The sequence below is a fragment of the Poecilia reticulata genome, chromosome 17 (assembly GCF_904066995.2).
Source record: "Poecilia reticulata chromosome 17, P_reticulata-male-v2, whole genome shotgun sequence".
Taxonomy (NCBI): Eukaryota; Metazoa; Chordata; class Actinopteri; order Cyprinodontiformes; family Poeciliidae; genus Poecilia; species Poecilia reticulata.
Window position 1 is genome coordinate 29561844 of NC_088846.1, and position 16719 is coordinate 29578562.

Below are 16719 nucleotides of genomic sequence, written 5' to 3' on the forward strand. Positions count from 1 at the left end.
ACCCTGTTCTGTTGACTCAGGTAAAGTTCCCTGATGCTGTCTTTTTGGAGAAGATCGGTTTACTCTTCTCTGGTGCTGCAAATGGGAAAACTGTGTCCCAATATGTGCAATTTTTACTTGGATTAGTATTGTTCATTACATCAACTAAGCAGTTTGATTCTACAGGAGCTGGGACTATCTTAAGCACAGGGCGTGGTCCCATGCAGACGACACAGTCTTCCTTAATCATCGCCTGTTCTACCATTAATAGCCAATTGTTGGTTATTCCAGTGACTCCAGTGGTGACCTTGAACCAATCATCTGTATTGAGATCTTTCTTAATAATAATAGTTTGCAATCGTTTTGGCCCTTTGGCTGGAGTTAGAATCCCTGTTTTGTTTCCGTTCAGTACCATTTCGTTCCCAACAAATTGGGGGCATAATCTTAAATCCCAGCATGGGTCATATCCCGAAACCCATGCGCAGAGTCGCATAGCAGTGCAGTTTTTGTCATCTAATGGTTGAGATGTTGAATTTATTTTTACTGTGGCCACTTTACTGTCATGATTTACAGTGAAGCCCTGTACTATGCTTCTCCATTTTCTTGCTAACTGCGTCCAGCCATAAGATGTGCTGTCCCAGGTTCCCGTCATCCAAAACACATCCCCCACCAGTTCGTCCTAGTGTTATGTGTGGCTGGGTCTAGATAGAAGTCGGACCCTTTGTGGTTTCCTGGGTGGTCCTGATTGTACGTATGTTTTAAAGCTTCAGAAGGGATCATTACAATTCCTTGAACTCTGGTGGAATTGTAGCATAGATATACTTCTCTTTCCCACTTTGCCTGTCCAAATTTCATTCCACCTGGGTGTGCTGGTTTATTGTCATGTTCTCTCATCCCTTACCCATCTAGGCTTATGTCCTGTGCCAGACAGGATATCCCTACCCATGCTATGGTAATTATCAATGCTCCAATTAGGAAGAAAACTTTATTCAGCGGTGAAATCATTCCTTCTGAGTTTTTAGTTCTCTTTCTAAGAGTCTCTCGGCAGAGTGATGGACTATCTTCACTGGTTTGAGACAACTGTATACTAAAAATACAGTTCCCTTTGTACCACGGACTTCCTCTGGAGACCAGTAAAGAGTTCCAAACCTACAGAAGATAAAACAACGTGATTGCCAAGACACTGGTAACGATAGTAATGCAAAATGCTATTACAGCAATAGTTATTTTATTCATCTCTCTTGATAGATAATTTACAGTGGGTTAAATGAATCCAAGTATTTCTTTCCGCTATTTTTAGTGCAGTACCCGTTGTCAACAACACCCGATAGGGTCCTTCCCACTTAGGTGAGTACCAATGCTTCTTCTTTATGCTTTTAACTAAGACCCAATCTCCTGGTTCAACTAATGGAGTTTCCTGTGGGCACACAGAAGAGGAAGTGTCATCAGTTTGTGTCTCTTTTTGTTTTTCCAGCATCTTTCTCATATCTGAAAAGCTTCCCCAATGTTCTTTACGATTTCGTTGACAAAGTGTGTGCCGTTATCGCTATATATTTTTTCAGGTATCCTATATCTAGGTATTATATCTTTGCATAGTACTGTGGCCACTGTTAAGGCATCAGGGTGTTGCGTGGGGAATAGTTCTATCCATTTTGAAAACGAGTCAATGATCACTAGACAAAACTGTTTCCCTTCACTTTTGTTTAATTGTATGAAATCCATGTGTATATGTTGAAATGGATATTCTGGTTTGGGAAAACGTCCTCTCTGAGGTCTCAGGTTCCCTTGTGCGTTGTGCTTTGCACATGTTAGACATGTTCTACAAAAAGTTTTTGAATAAGATATAAATCCATAGGTGGTGAATAGTCTTTCTATTATTCCTACCATCCCTCCTGTTGAGACATGTGTTTTACCATGGCTCAATATTGCAGCCCATTTATATAAGCTTTTTGGTAGGATTCTTTTTCCTTCTGGTCAGAAGTAAATTTCATTCTTTATTTGTGCTCCTTTTCTTAACCATAGTGTTTGTTCAGTTTTTGGTGCCTGTTTTTGCATGTCCTTTAATATTTCATCAGTTAAAAGCTCAGTATCGCTTAATAGAATTTTTATATTTCCAGATGCTGCTTCTTTTGCTGTTTTGTCAGCAAATGCATTTCCTAGAGAAACTTTATCAGTGTTAGTTGAGTGTGCTGCACATTTGCATATTGCCAGTTTTAATGGTAATTGAACCGCCTGTAATAATTATTTTAATAATGTTGCGTGTGTTACAGGTTTTCCAGTAGATGTTATCATTCCTCTATTTTTCCAGTACTGAGCAAATGAGTGTGTAGTAGCAAAGGCATGCTGACTGTCAGTGCATATTGTGGCAATTTGTCCTTTCATTAATTTGCATGCTTCAGTTAGTGCAACCAATTCTGCAGCTTGTGCAGAATAGTGCTGCGGAAGTGCTGCAGCTTTTAACACTTGTGTTTCTGTTACCACAGCATAACCTGTTTTTGTCTTTCCTGTTTCATCTCTTCTAGATGAGCCATCTACAAACAATGTCTTCCTTTCTGTCAGTGGAGTCTCACTAAGATCATTTCTGCATTTTGCTGTGGTTTCTGCTAATGCTTGACAGTCATGTGGTTCCCCGTCTTCTGCAGTTGGCATAAGGGTTGCGGGGTTTAGTGATGTGCATCTCTCAATAGTCAAATGTGGTTGTGATAAGAGGATTGACATGCAAGACAAGTGTCTCGCTGGAGATAAGAAAGTCATGTTTGTTTGTCAACAGCATGAGGGACTTTCAAGGTTAATTTGTGGAACAGTACTATTTCAGCACTGCAAGTGATGCTGCTATCACAGCTCTGATACATGGAGGTTGTGCACAAGCTACTGCATCAAGTTTAGTAGAATAGTATGCTATAGGTCTCATTTTACTGCCATGCATTTGTACTAATACTGAGGTCATACATTTTTATTTACAATCAACTATTTGCACAAAAGGCTTCTTATAGTCAGGTAGGCTAGTGTCCCGCTATCTACTAGGATCTGTTTTAGTTTGCAGAAGGCTTCTTCCGCCTCTGGTGTCCAATCTATATTTTCTAACATTCTTAGCTCAGATTTGTACATTAATGAGCTAAGGGGTGCTGTTAATTCTGCATAATTTGGTACCCAACTGAATGACACCATTTGTTTCTTTGTTTGAGGTCTTGGTGCTTGTAAGATTGCTATCTTTCTTTCATCCACCACGGTTCTGCCTCCCGCACTGAGCTGGTGTCCTAAATATTTCACTGAGTCTTTGCAGAGTTGTAGTTTATTTTTGATTACTTTATGTCCTTCTTCAGCTAAGTGCTTCGGTGTGTTACAAGGAGAGTCTGGGCATTCAACTAGCACTCCTGCTTTTAAAAGATCCTTAATAACTGGACAGACTGTCAGGATTCACTTTCCTTTCTAATCCCTGAATGTTCTTCCAGAATCTCACAGATTTATAAACTTTGTTTTGTAAAAAGAGACATTTTAATATTCTGTTCACAAGTTTGTATTTTGCAGAATGAAAACAATCTTTGATCTGATGGATCATCCAGGTTTCATCCTGGTTTTCCAGGTTCCTGTAATTTAGATCCAAGTTTCAAATTTTGCTCCAATAAAAACATTAAAAACATTTTATTATATCCTGACTTCACTTTGGAATCACAGCTGTAAAGTTTAATGCAGATTTCCTTATTATAGTCTGTAATTAATCACTCTGCCTCATTTTTCACTCACTAAAAAGCAAAAGTAATGAAGATGTTGAGCTCATTTGATCTGTTTTCCACCTGGCATTTGGTGATCTGTGCTTTATAATGAAGTCTTAAATGCTGGAGTTTCCTACATGTCAGACCCTCATTATGATGGCTACAAGCTCCGCCCACTGGGTCAGAATCTCATTATGATGGCTACAAACTCCGCCCATAATTTTAGACCCTCATTATGATGGCTACAAGCTCCGCCCACTGGGTCAGACCCTCATTATGATGGCTACAAGCTCCACCCATAACGTCGGACCCTCATTATTATGGCTACAAGCTCCGCCCACTGGGTCAGCCCCTCATTATGATTGCTACAAGCTACGCCCACTGGGTCAGACCCTCATTATGATGGCTACAAGCTCCGCCCACTGGGTCAGACCCTCATTATGACAGCTACAAGCCCCGCCCATAATGTCAGACCCTCATTATGATGGCTACAAGCTCCACCCATAATGTCAGACCCTCATTATGATGGCTACAAGCTCCACCCATAATGTCAGACCCTCATTATGATGGCTACAAGCTCCGCCCATAATGTCAGACCCTCATTATGATGGCTACAAGCTCCGCCCACTGGGTCAGACCCTCATTATGATGGCTACAAGCTCCGCCCACTGGGTCAGACCCTCATTATGATGGCTACAAGCTCCGCCCACTGGGTCAGACCCTCATTATGATGGCTACAAGCTCCGCCCATAATGTCAGACCCTCATTATGATGGCTACAAGCTCCGCCCATAATGTCAGACCCTCATTATGATGGCTACAAGCTCCGCCCATAATGTCAGACCCTCATTATGATGGCTACAAGCTCCGCCCACTGGGTCAGACCCTCATTATGATGGCTACAAGCTCCGCCCATAATGTCAGACCCTCATTATGATGGCTACAAGCTCCACCCATAATGTCAGACCCTCATTATGATGGCTACAAGCTCCGCCCACTGGGTCAGACCCTCATTATGATGGCTACAAGCTCCACCCATAATGTCAGACCCTCATTATAATGGCTACAAGCTCCGCCCACTGGGTCAGACCCTCATTATGATGGCTACAAGCTCCACCCATAATGTCAGACCCTCATTATGATGGCTACAAGCTCCGCCCATAATGTCAGACCCTCATTATGATGGCTACAAGCTCCGCCCATAATGTCAGACCCTCATTATGATGGCTACAAGCTCCACCCATAATGTCAGACCCTCATTATGATGGCTACAAGCTCCGCCCACTGGGTCAGACCCTCATTATGATGGCTACAAGCTCCACCCATAATGTCAGACCCTCATTATGATGGCTACAAGCTCCGCCCACTGGGTCAGACCCTCATTATGATGGCTACAAGCTCCGCCCATAATGTCAGACCCTCATTATGATGGCTACAAGCTCCGCCCATAATGTCAGACCCTCATTATGATGGCTACAAGCTCCACCCATAATGTCAGACCCTCATTATGATGGCTACAAGCTCCGCCCATAATGTCAGACCCTCATTATGATGGCTACAAGCTCCGCCCACTGGGTCAGACCCTCATTATGATGGCTACAAGCTCCGCCCACTGGGTCAGACCCTCATTATGATGGCTACAAGCTCCGCCCATAATGTCAGACCCTCATTATGATGGCTACAAGCTCCGCCCATAATGTCAGACCCTCATTATGATGGCTACAAGCTCCGCCCATAATGTCAGACCCTCATTATGATGGCTACAAGCTCCGCCTCCTGCCTTCACCTTTTATCAATGATTTTGAAAACTGAAAATAAATGTCTACTTTTCTCTCTCTGACTTTCTTCAATAAAACAAACTGATTACAGAGAAATGTGGAAAGTTTTCTGTTAATTATAAATTGTGAGTTCTGATGTTTGGCTTCTCCTTCATAGAGAATAATCTGATTTCTGCTGCAGAAATATTATATTTAAGCTTCTATTAAACTGATCAGTTAATCTGTCAATGCAAACAAACATCAAGTCAATTAGTTATTATCTATAGATGAGTGGCCTTTAGTACTTAGTGTTGGACCTATTTATTCTTTATCCATTTGAATTTTGTTATTTTTAAATTAATATTTTTTGTATTATTTATGGAGTTTATTTGTAGGTTAATAATTGTAGATTTTATTTTTTTTATTTTATTTTCTTATATATTGTCTAAGTAAACAGGAAGTGATGTGGGTTGGTCCACTTCCTGTAAGTGAAGTGGTGAAGGACCAGCAGGCATTTGGGGCCGATGGTTTTTACCAGAGAACAAAGGGAAGTTTGAACTCTGTCATTTCTTGCTGAAATGTGAAAGTAAACCATCCAGAACAATCTACAAGTTTGGACATTGAACCTTCTTTTGCCTGTAGAGAAACGTGACCCCAGAGCCTTAGTGGAGGCTTGGTGGGACTTTGATTGGATGTTTGGTGTGGAAAACAATCACCACGACACTTATCCTGATGTAGTTTATCATTTATATTTAAGATATTTAAAGCAAGATTTCTGTGAAGTGACAGGTAGACCTGTCGCGATAAACGATAAATCAATTAATCGGACGATAAAAAAAACCTATCGAGATCATTTTAATTATCGTCTTTATCGTCTCTTCCTGCCTTTTTTTCTTTCTGTTGATGACGCTGAATGAAAAAGGCTCAGCTCCGGTGCTCTCCACTGACCCTCCCTTCTTCATTTCCTTAGTCTAATGTCCAGCGCACATTACACGAGCTGTCGGCCCATTTTCAAACCCTGAGAGACACATTAGCCGACAGAAATCCCAGGTATAACGGTTCGATCAGGTTCGATCAGGTTCGATCAGGTTCGATCGGGTTCGTCGTGCCGAGTGGTGTCCAGCCACATGGGCACAAAATAATGGCTACAAGTCCAGTTAACTCATTTTAAAATCAGGCATTAATCAATGCTTTACTAGAATCTACCTGTGATGCATGTGGCTATAGAGTCAGCGTAAAGTCCTGACTGAATGAAAATCATTATAACCTATTTATGTCACGTTAACGAAGAACAGCTGAAAACCTGCCGGGTTCATCAACTGCGGTAGCAATTTGGCTCCAACTCCTCCCCTGGTCATTTCTATATTATTTGCACGAAACGTTAAATAAACATTAATGTTGTTTCCACATATCATCTCCGATGTCAGCTGGACTTCGGGTTGCGCCGTTTCAGCTGTTTGGGATTCCCCTCCGTAATTTCCCCTCGGAAAGCAGGAGGAGAATCCGCGCCTTCTGATTGGCTACCTGCCACATTCAGCGTTAAGGTCACAGTCGGGGAAAACCCCTGATTTAGATCGGAGCGGCCACGACGATCTACCGTAACACACCACACACCGCAGGATGATCGGTTAGATCGGCCAACGATCTAAGATTATCTTAAGGGGAAAATAGGGGCAAAAAATGGTGTAGTGTGAACTATTGCATTAGGTAGAAGGATGTGCCGGTTTTCTCTATTTAAATCTAGAGATTACTGAAGGGCAATACAGACTTCATAATCTGCAGTCTTTTGGTTGAATGCAGTATTTATTTCCACTTTGGCTTCATGTTGTTTAGTTTTTATTCAAGTACGTTTTTTGTTAATGGAGACTGAGAATCCATTTTATTTTTGTTTTTGGTTGTTTTGTTTATTTAGTGGATCAAATCCAGTGTTACATGTTATTTTGAAAATAAATATCAGGAAATCGCATGTATTATTAGTCATTTCGATTAAATCAGTGTCAAAAGGTCTTGAAACAATATTATCGTTTATCGCAATAATTTCTTTAGACAATTAATCGTCCAGCAAAATTTGTTATCGTGACAGGCTTAGTTACGGGTTTTATTATAATATATATTCCATAACTTGAGAATAAACTCGGTAAATATGTAATTCCTGGTCTTAAATGAGGAGACTGTGTTGTTCAGTGGTGGAAATGAGACTCGGTCAGAAACTCCCAGCCGCAGAGGTTCTCCTTTAATAAACTCTCACAAACCTCATCAAGCCGCTGATTTAGAAAACATGAGTCCAAACAACCTGTAACGGTTCTGGAGTTAGGGAGACAAAGTAGATCTGTCTCAGTCCATGCATCTGTCTGCAGCAGGAGTTGAGGGGGATATGGCGGACAAGCAAGTCATGTTTCTCTGAGCTCCCGAAAAGGTCCCGACTGTAAGTTAACTTAGTAAGTAAACTACTAATAAATATCTGAAATATCAGTACTCAGCTTGTAATATGAAGAAAACCAACAAGTTTATGCCGCCTGGAGTTAAGTCTCCGCATTCTAAAACCTCCGAAAGTGAGCACGACTATGCGGTGCCAATGGAGTCTGCTGCAGCTAGCAAACGGGAGAGGGAAGCCGGTACCCCAACCAGCACTCCTGAAAAAAAAAAACACACATGGAAAAAAGAACAAAAGGTACGTCCCAGGAAGAAATGAACACTGAGGCCATTCTGAGCGCTATAAGTTCCTTAGGACAGAAAGTAGAAGACCGCTTGGAAGAAGTTGGCGCGCAAAATGAAGCAGCACAGTGCTATGCTAGCGGCTATTGCTAACTCTCCAAAGAAAACATGCAGTTGAAAGAAAGAGTCCTGAATAGTGAAAGATATAAAAGACGATGGTGCCTGCGCTTAAAAGGAAAGAAGGAAAAGTCTAGTGAGAACATCCGAGAAGAAGTGACGGCACTTCTGTGCAAAATTGCACCTGATTTGGCTTCAAAGATGGACGAAGAGGTTGACGTGGTACACAGAGTGGGTCGAAAGATGGATAACAGAGACAGACAGATCATCATTCTGTTTGTGAGACGAACCTGGAGAGACGACATCTGGAGGAGAACTGAAACTTCTCCCATCTGCAAAGAAGAAGGAGTTCGCTTCTCTGAAGATTTGACACCAGAAGATTGGAAAGCAAGACAAGTTCTTTGGCCAAAAATGGAAAAAGCTGCGGGCTTCAGGGGCCCGTTTGGTTTCATCGAAGGCAAACGCATCGTGGACATTTCTTCAGCTGGGAACTGAGATACAGCAGGAATGAGCATGAAATGGCAGTGGACAGTTCTGTTAATGGGACCTCAAGGAGTTTTCTTTTCCCACTCTCCTAAACCGTCTGTTCATGTGTTCTATTTTTCAGATAAAAACTGATTTTTCTTTTGTTCCTTTTAACACAAAGGGACTTAAAGACTCACTTAAACGGAAAGCAGTTTTTTTGTTTTGTAAAGGACAACAAGCACACTGCACCTTTTTACAGGAAACACATTCTGATGCATCTGACATGAAGTTCTGGTCGCAACAATGGGGAGATAAAATTATCTTCAGTCATGGGACAAATCGTCGCCATCTGCTTTCTCAGATGTCCGGGTGAGATTTTGAGTGAAAGAGCAGATGAAGATGGACTTTGGGTAGCCTGTGTTTTGGAAGTTGACAATGTCCCAATAATTTTGTTAAACATTTATGGATATAATAATAATCAATACAATAGAAATCTGTTACATCAAATAACGATGGTTATTGCGGAGTTCACTGCTATTTTTCCTACAGATCATATTATAGTCGGAGGGGATTTCAATTTAGCTCCAGATGGATGGATGGATGGATGGATGGATGGATGGATGGATGGATGGATGGATGGATGGATGGATGGATGGATGGATGGATGGATGGATGGATGGCCTTCACTGCTGGTAAAGGAAACTCTAAATCCTTTTCTTCAAGAATTTGTTAAAAACACAAAACTGTTGGATGTCTGGAGAGAGCAACACAGTGGAGTCAAACAGTTCACCTGGCACAAACCTAATGGTCAAAGTAGATCACGTATTGATTATTGGCTGGTTTCTGCTGCAGTCCTAGAAGTTGTCAAAGAGACAGAGATGGCAAATTGTCCTTTAAGCGATCACTGCATCATCAATTTAAAACTACAGAAACTAAATAGAAGTTACAAACCTAATAATTACTGGAAATTCAATGCAAAGCTTCTTACAAACTTAGAGTTTTGTCAATCTATTAAGGAACTTATTCTAAATATATCAAATGACAATTCCTTTGAAACACCAATTCTTAAATGGGAATACTTGAAATATAGCATTAGAAAGTATTCAATTAAATTTGGTAACGATCTAAATAGAAAAAGAAAAGCAGAAGAGACAATGGTGATTAAAGACCTTATGTCACTTTGCAGAAAATTAAGTTGGAGTGATGAGGATAATAAATAAATTACAACTTAAATTAGATGAGATATATACAAATAGGGCAAAAGGTGCTTATGTAAGGTCCAGAGCCAGGTGGATTGAAGAAGGAGAAAAGAATAGTGCCTTCTTTTGTAACTTAGAAAAACGCAGACAGGAATATAATGTTGGGTACCAGGTTGTGGGGTTAGATTGTTTTCCTTTCCAGCACCACCAACCATCCAGAAGAGGGCGCCAGTGGGTTGGATCTTGTCAGGAGGGTGTGCTGACAGGCTCTACAGGACACACCTGATTGGCATCATCATCTCCCAGGAGGAGTATAAGAGCAGCGGGCTTCCAGCACTTCTCTGCCAGAGTGTTGCCTTTAGTGGTACATCAGCCCGCTGAGTAGTTTTTTTTTTCAGAACAGTTTCAAGCTGTTCTTCCTGTAGCCTTTGACCAGTCTCTTTTGCTCTTTTCCAGGATGTTTACAAGGTTCTCTGGGGAAACCCTCCCCAAAGCCAACTAGCCTGGGATTACCCCTTCTTGTGACTCCTCTCTAGCTGGAAGCCCTCCGCTGTTCCTCCGTGCCTCCTCAGATCCACCTGTCCGCCCTCCAACGCCACGTCGACCTTCCAACGCCCTCTCCACTACTCCTTCACTAGGGACCCACTCCCCTCCGCTGGACTTAAACCTGCTACCTCTGGTAAGCACGACTATTTCCAGTAGTCTTGTCATTTCCCACCGTCTTTATACTCACCATCTCCCATCTTGCCTGCAGTCGCCCCAGAGAGTTTCCTGGACCCAATCATCCCTCCAGTGGCAATCTTTCTACTTGTACATATTGTAAATAAATTATTGCACTTACTTATCTCTTCGTGTGTGTTCCTGCATGTGGGTTCGAAACGTTAAACCCACCATGACATATAATGCAATGAATAGCCTTATGATTGATGGAGTGGAATGTTCTGAGACTAAGAGAATAACACAAGAAGTTTTTAATTTCTATAGTAATCTTTACAAATCTTCACATACTGAACAAATTACTTCATCATTTTTTGAAAAAGTAAGAAATCTGATTCCTGTTATTGATGAAAATTTTAAGGAAATCTGCGATGAAGAGCTAAGTATTTCCGAATTTGATATTGCTATAAGAAATATGGCGTCTGACCGCGCCCCCGGGCCAGATGGGCTTACCGCTAACTTTTATAAACATTTCTGGGAGGTTTTAAAACCTTTGCTGTTCCAGGCTGTAGCAGAATGTGTTGGAAGGAAGGAACTCATGGAAACTATGAAACAAGGTGTAATTAAGCTAATCCCAAAACCTGGTAAAGATGAGAAACATTTAAATTTAAGACCAATCACGTTGTTGCACACAGACTACAAGATCCTAACAAAGTTCTGGCAACGAGGTTAAAAATGGGCTCACCCGGAATAATTAGTCAAACTCAATCCGTCTTTCTCAAAGGTAGATCCATCCATAACAACATCCGCCTGGTTCTGGACCTGATTGATTATAGTCATTTCATAAAAGATGATGGGTTTATGTTGATTTCCACAAAGCCTTTGATTCTGTGGAACATCAACTTATTAATACTTTGAAACATTTTGGTTTTGGTAACAGTTTTCTTAGTATGTTCACCATGTTGAACACCAACATCAACAGCTGTGTGTCTCTGCCTCAGGGCCCCAGATTCAAAGTAGAGAGAGGAATCAAACAAGGCTGCAGTATTTCACCTCTATTATTCATTATAGTCACGGAATTACTAGCAATAACAATTAATAACTCTAATATAAAAGGTTTGGAAATTAATAACCAGAAAATAATCATTAGTCAATTTGCAGATGATACAACCCTCTTCCTAAAAAATAAAGAACAAATTCCTCTAGCTTTAAAGGAAATAAAGTTGTTCTCTCAAGCTTCAGGGCTGCAGCTAAACATAAAGAAATGTGAAATTCTGAGTATCCATAACTGTTCTGATTCTTCAATTTCCGATATTCCTGTTAAAAATAAAATTAAATATTTAGGAATGTGGATTACTAAATGTCAAGCTACTAGTGTAAGAAAAAATGTACAAGACAACATTGATAAATGTGGCAAAACCTTAAATAATTGGCTTCAGAGAGATTTGACGTTGTTTGGTAGAACATTATTAACAAAAACTGAGTCCTTATCCAGGCTGACGTATCCTGCATATTCCTTAGCCGTCCCTCCAAATCTCATAAAACAGATTAACAGAATAAACTTTAACTTCATTTGGAAAAACAAACACCATTACATCAGAAAAAGAGATTTGTTAAAGGATTATGAGGAAGGTGGTATTAAGGCAATTGATTTTGAAATTATGAATGGGACTTTAAAAATGAGATGGCTTCAATCCCTTTTAAAAAACGGTGATCTTATTTGGTTTGTTGTTCCATCGTTCGTATTTCAGGAAGTTGGAGGTATTGAGTTGTTATTGAAATGTGATTTTGAATTATCTAAACTCCCCCTGAAAATATCTGCTTTCCATCAACAGGTTCTGTTACAGTGGAAGTTGATGTTTAAACACAACTTTAGCCCCCATAATGTCCCACTGTGGAATAACAGAGCCATTTTATGTGGTAGAAAATCTATATTCATGAATGACTGGTGGAATAAACAGATCTGGTCAATTACTCACTTATTGGATGGAAATGGTGAAATTCTCAGTTTGGAGGGATTTAACAGAAAATATGGAACTGACTGTTCACTAGCAAATCATAAGAAAGTATTACGTAGCATCCCTGATGTCCTTTTTTTGTCAGTTAAGAACAATTTATCTAATTTCTGTATTCCAAGACTCCACAAGATTCAAATTGAGTATGTGGAGATTAGAGAAAATAAATGCAATAACAAGTTTTTGAACCAGTATTCAATAAATAACATGTACCCAGAAAGAACAAAAAGCTCTTACAAAGTTTTAACAAATCTATGAGAGTCAAAATAAGGACAGATTATTTGAAATTTCCAATTCCTCCCAAACATAAAGAACTACATTTTAAAATTATAAATAACATATATCCTTCAAATGAATTCTTAAAAGTGAGATTTAATTTTAATGTAGAGAATTGTGGTTTTTGTACAACTAAACATTTGTTTTATGGATGTAAAGAAGTATTAAACTTATGGGATCAACTTTGTAACTTTCTGTCTTCTAAGACAATAAATTTGGATTTTGTTTCCTTACAAAACATTCAATTCGGTTTATTCATTAAAGATGAAAATCTGGAATTTTTAGTCAATGTTCTGATTATTGCAACAAAATATTATATCCATAAATGTCGTTATGCAAAATGCTCCATCTCAATCAATGCTCTTAAAAATGAACTCTCCTTTTTTAGGAGTTGTCTAAAAAAGATGCAGTTAAATTGTATGAGTTAATTAAAGATTTTAGTTTGTAGCCCCCTAACGGGTTTTTTTTGTTGTTTTGTTGTTTTTTTGTTGTTGTTTCTTTCTTGAGCCTTTGAAATCAATGTGATTTGTTAACATTAGGAGTTGTGATCTATAATATTTGATTGTTTTGAAATGTTGTGAGTTTTTGTCACTGTTATTCTTAAATACGAATAAATAAAAAAAAGCATCTGTCTGCAGCACGTTTCGCTCAACAGAGAAGCAGCGCATACTTATGACATCACTAGCAATAAGTCGTGCTCTCTTAAAGAGACACTACACAATTACGGTTGTTACAAGACGGGTTGTTTCCAGTTCTGTTCCTTATTCTGCAGGCTGTAAAACCCTGATCACCCTCCCTCAGGCTTCTGCAGATTTAAATCTGTGTTCAGCTCCTCTCTGACCACAGATCTCCTCATTTCCTCCTCTGAAGACCTAAAACAGAAACACAGCTCTGACACACCTGTAACAGGAACAGGAAGAGCAACAAGGTGCTGCAGATTTCCATGTTTTCCAGTCAGGCTAACATATATTAGGATGAACATTAACATGCTTTAGAAGACTAAACCCCCAGATCTGGAAAAAGAAGTGTGATCTTTGAAAAATACTAAATATCTGCTAAATATCTATAAAATTCAGCAGGTTGTGAGGATTTGATTTGCACAGACTCCTTTCAAAGATCCACACAAACTGCTGCAGCCGCTGTGTTAACACTAAGGACTCCTCCCTGTTTTAGTGGAGACACAAATGCAGTTTAGTAGCCGGATATTCCTGCTCTTCAACAAACGTTGAAACTGGGAGGAACAACAGCTGCTGAAGCTGAAAATTGATTGGCTGCAGCCTCTTTGCACTGACACATGATTGGTAGATCAGAGCTCAACCCAGTTTCTGTTCTCAGGAAATGAAACTCACACAGTCGCTGTGACTGAGAGCAGAAATGGAGCAGAATCAGATGGACCAAGAAACGTTGTCCTGTTCGATCTGTTTGGATCTACTGAAGGATCCGGTGACGATTCCCTGTGGACACAGCTACTGTATGAACTGTATTAAAAGTCACTGGGATGAAGAGGAACAAAAACGAATCCAGAGCTGCCCTCAGTGCAGGAAAACCTTCATACCGAGGCCTGTTCTAGAGAAAAACATCATGCTAGCAGCTTTAGTGGAGCAGCTGAAGAAGACTGGACTCCAAGCTGCTCCTGCTGATCACTGCTATGCTGGACCTGAAGATGTGGCCTGTGATTTCTGTACTGGAAGAAAACTGAAAGCCATCAAGTCCTGTTTATTCTGTCTGGCCTCTTACTGTGAGAAACACCTTCAGCCTCATTATGATGTGGCTCCTTTAAAGAAACACAAGCTGGTGGAGCCGTCCAAGAACCTCCAGGAGAACATCTGCTCTACGCATGATGAGGTGATGAAGATGTTCTGCCGCACTGATCAGAAGTGTATCTGTATTATCTGTTTAATGGATGAACATAAAGGCCATGACACAGTGTCAGCTGAAGCAGAAAGGACTGAGAGGCAGAGAGAGCTGGAGGAGAGACGAGGAAACATCCAGCAGAGAATCCAGGACAGAGAGAAAGATGTGAAGCTGCTTCAACAGGAGGTGGAGGCCATCAATCACTCTGCTGATAAAACAGTGGAGGACAGTGAGAAGATCTTCACTGAGCTGATCCGTCTCCTCCAGAAAAGAAGCTCTGATGTGAAGCAGCAGATCAGATCCCAGCAGGAAACTGAAGTGAGTCGAGTCAAAGATGTTCAGGAGAAGCTGGAGCAGGAGATCAGTGAGCTGAAGAGGAAAGACGCTGAGCTGGAGCAGCTCTCACACACAGAGGATCACAACCAGTTTCTCCTCAACTACCCCTCACTGCCAGCACTCAGGGAGTCGACACACTCATCCAGCATCAACATCCGTCCTCTGAGACACTTTGAGGACGTGACAGCAGCTGTGTCAGAGCTCAGAGACAAACTACAGGACGTCCTGAGAGACTCATGGACAAACATCTCACTGATGGTCACTGAGGTGGATGTTCTACTGTCAGAACCAGAACCAGAACCAAAGACCAGAGATGGATTCTTAAAGTATTCATGTGAAATCAACCTGGATCCAAACACAGCAAACACACAGCTGGTTCTATCAGAGGGGAACAGGAAGGTGACATGGATGAATCAACATCAGTCTTATCCAAGTCATCCAGACAGATTCACTGATTACTGGCAGGTTCTGAGTAAAGAGAGTCTGACTGGACGTTGTTACTGGGAGGTGGAGAGGAGCGGGTCATGTGTTTATGTAGCAGTAGCATACAAGAATATCAGCAGATCAGGAGGTGGGAATGAATGTATATTTGGATGTAATGACAAATCTTGGGCTTTAAATTGTAAAAGTTCTAAATTTGGTCACAACAACATCTGGACCTCCATCTCAGGTCCAGTTTCCTCCAGAGTCGGAGTGTACCTGGACCACAGAGCAGGTATTCTGTCCTTCTACAGCGTCTCTGAATCCATGACTCTGATCCACAGAGTCCAGACCAGATTCACTGAGCCGCTACTGGCTGGAGTTTGGTTTTTCTGGACTGGAGGTTCTGCAGAGTTCTGTAAACCCAAATAAATTTTCTCCCTGATATTTTCTTTTGTCTGCAAAGTGATTTATCAATCAGAGAAATAGAGATGTGTTAAAATGGTCTTAAAGTTTCACTTGTTTCGTGTTTGAAATGAACATTTTTCTCTCTGAAGCTGTTATTAGACTGTTAACCTGAAAACCTTCATGAAGCCTCAGATTCTCTGTAAAAACTCTGAAAAGACTGTAATGAATGAAAACAGAAGAAAATAAATGAATTCATATAATCTGAAGTCAAATGAGTCTGAGTCGTTTTATTACAGGCAGAAACTCTGACGTAGAGATAAAACCAGATATTTGGTTTTTAAACATATAAATAAAATGATTAAAATACTGAAACAAGACAGAAAGTCTTTTCCATAAATTAATCCGACTGTCAGGATTCACTTTCCTTTCTAATCCCTGAATGTTCTTCCAGAATCTCACAGATTTATAAACTTTGTTTTGTAAAAAGAGACATTTTAATATTCTGTTCACAAGTTTGTATTTTGCAGAATGAAAACAATCTTTGCTCTGATGGATCATCCAGGTTTCATCCTGGTTTTCCAGGTTCCTGTAATTTAGATCAAATTTTGCTCCAATAAAACATTAAAAACATTTTATTATATCCTGACTTCACTTTGGAATCACAGCTGTAAAGTTTAATGCAGATTTCCTCATTATAGTCTTTAAATTAATCACTCTGCTTCATTTTTCACTCACTAAAAAGCAAAAGTAATGAAGATGTTGAGCTCATTTGATCTGTTTTCCACCTGGCATTTGGTGATCTGTGCTTTATAATGAAGTCTTAAATGCTGGAGTTTCCCACAGTCTGTCATGAGCACCTGAACGCCTCA

General features: G+C 40.3%; 2 protein-coding genes across 2 annotated transcripts in view; both read left to right on the plus strand.

The window, feature by feature from the left end:
• Positions 1 to 16719, plus strand: part of dnajc1 (DnaJ (Hsp40) homolog, subfamily C, member 1) — a 274202-nt gene that overhangs the window by 195519 nt on the left and 61964 nt on the right. The gene's annotated exons all lie outside the window — the stretch shown is intronic.
• LOC145548023 (tripartite motif-containing protein 16-like) lies at positions 14177 to 16116 on the plus strand. Its single transcript, XM_081598446.1, has one exon. It carries the CDS (start codon positions 14207 to 14209, stop codon positions 15872 to 15874), a length of 1668 nt encoding a protein of 555 aa, XP_081454572.1. The 5' UTR covers positions 14177 to 14206; the 3' UTR covers positions 15875 to 16116.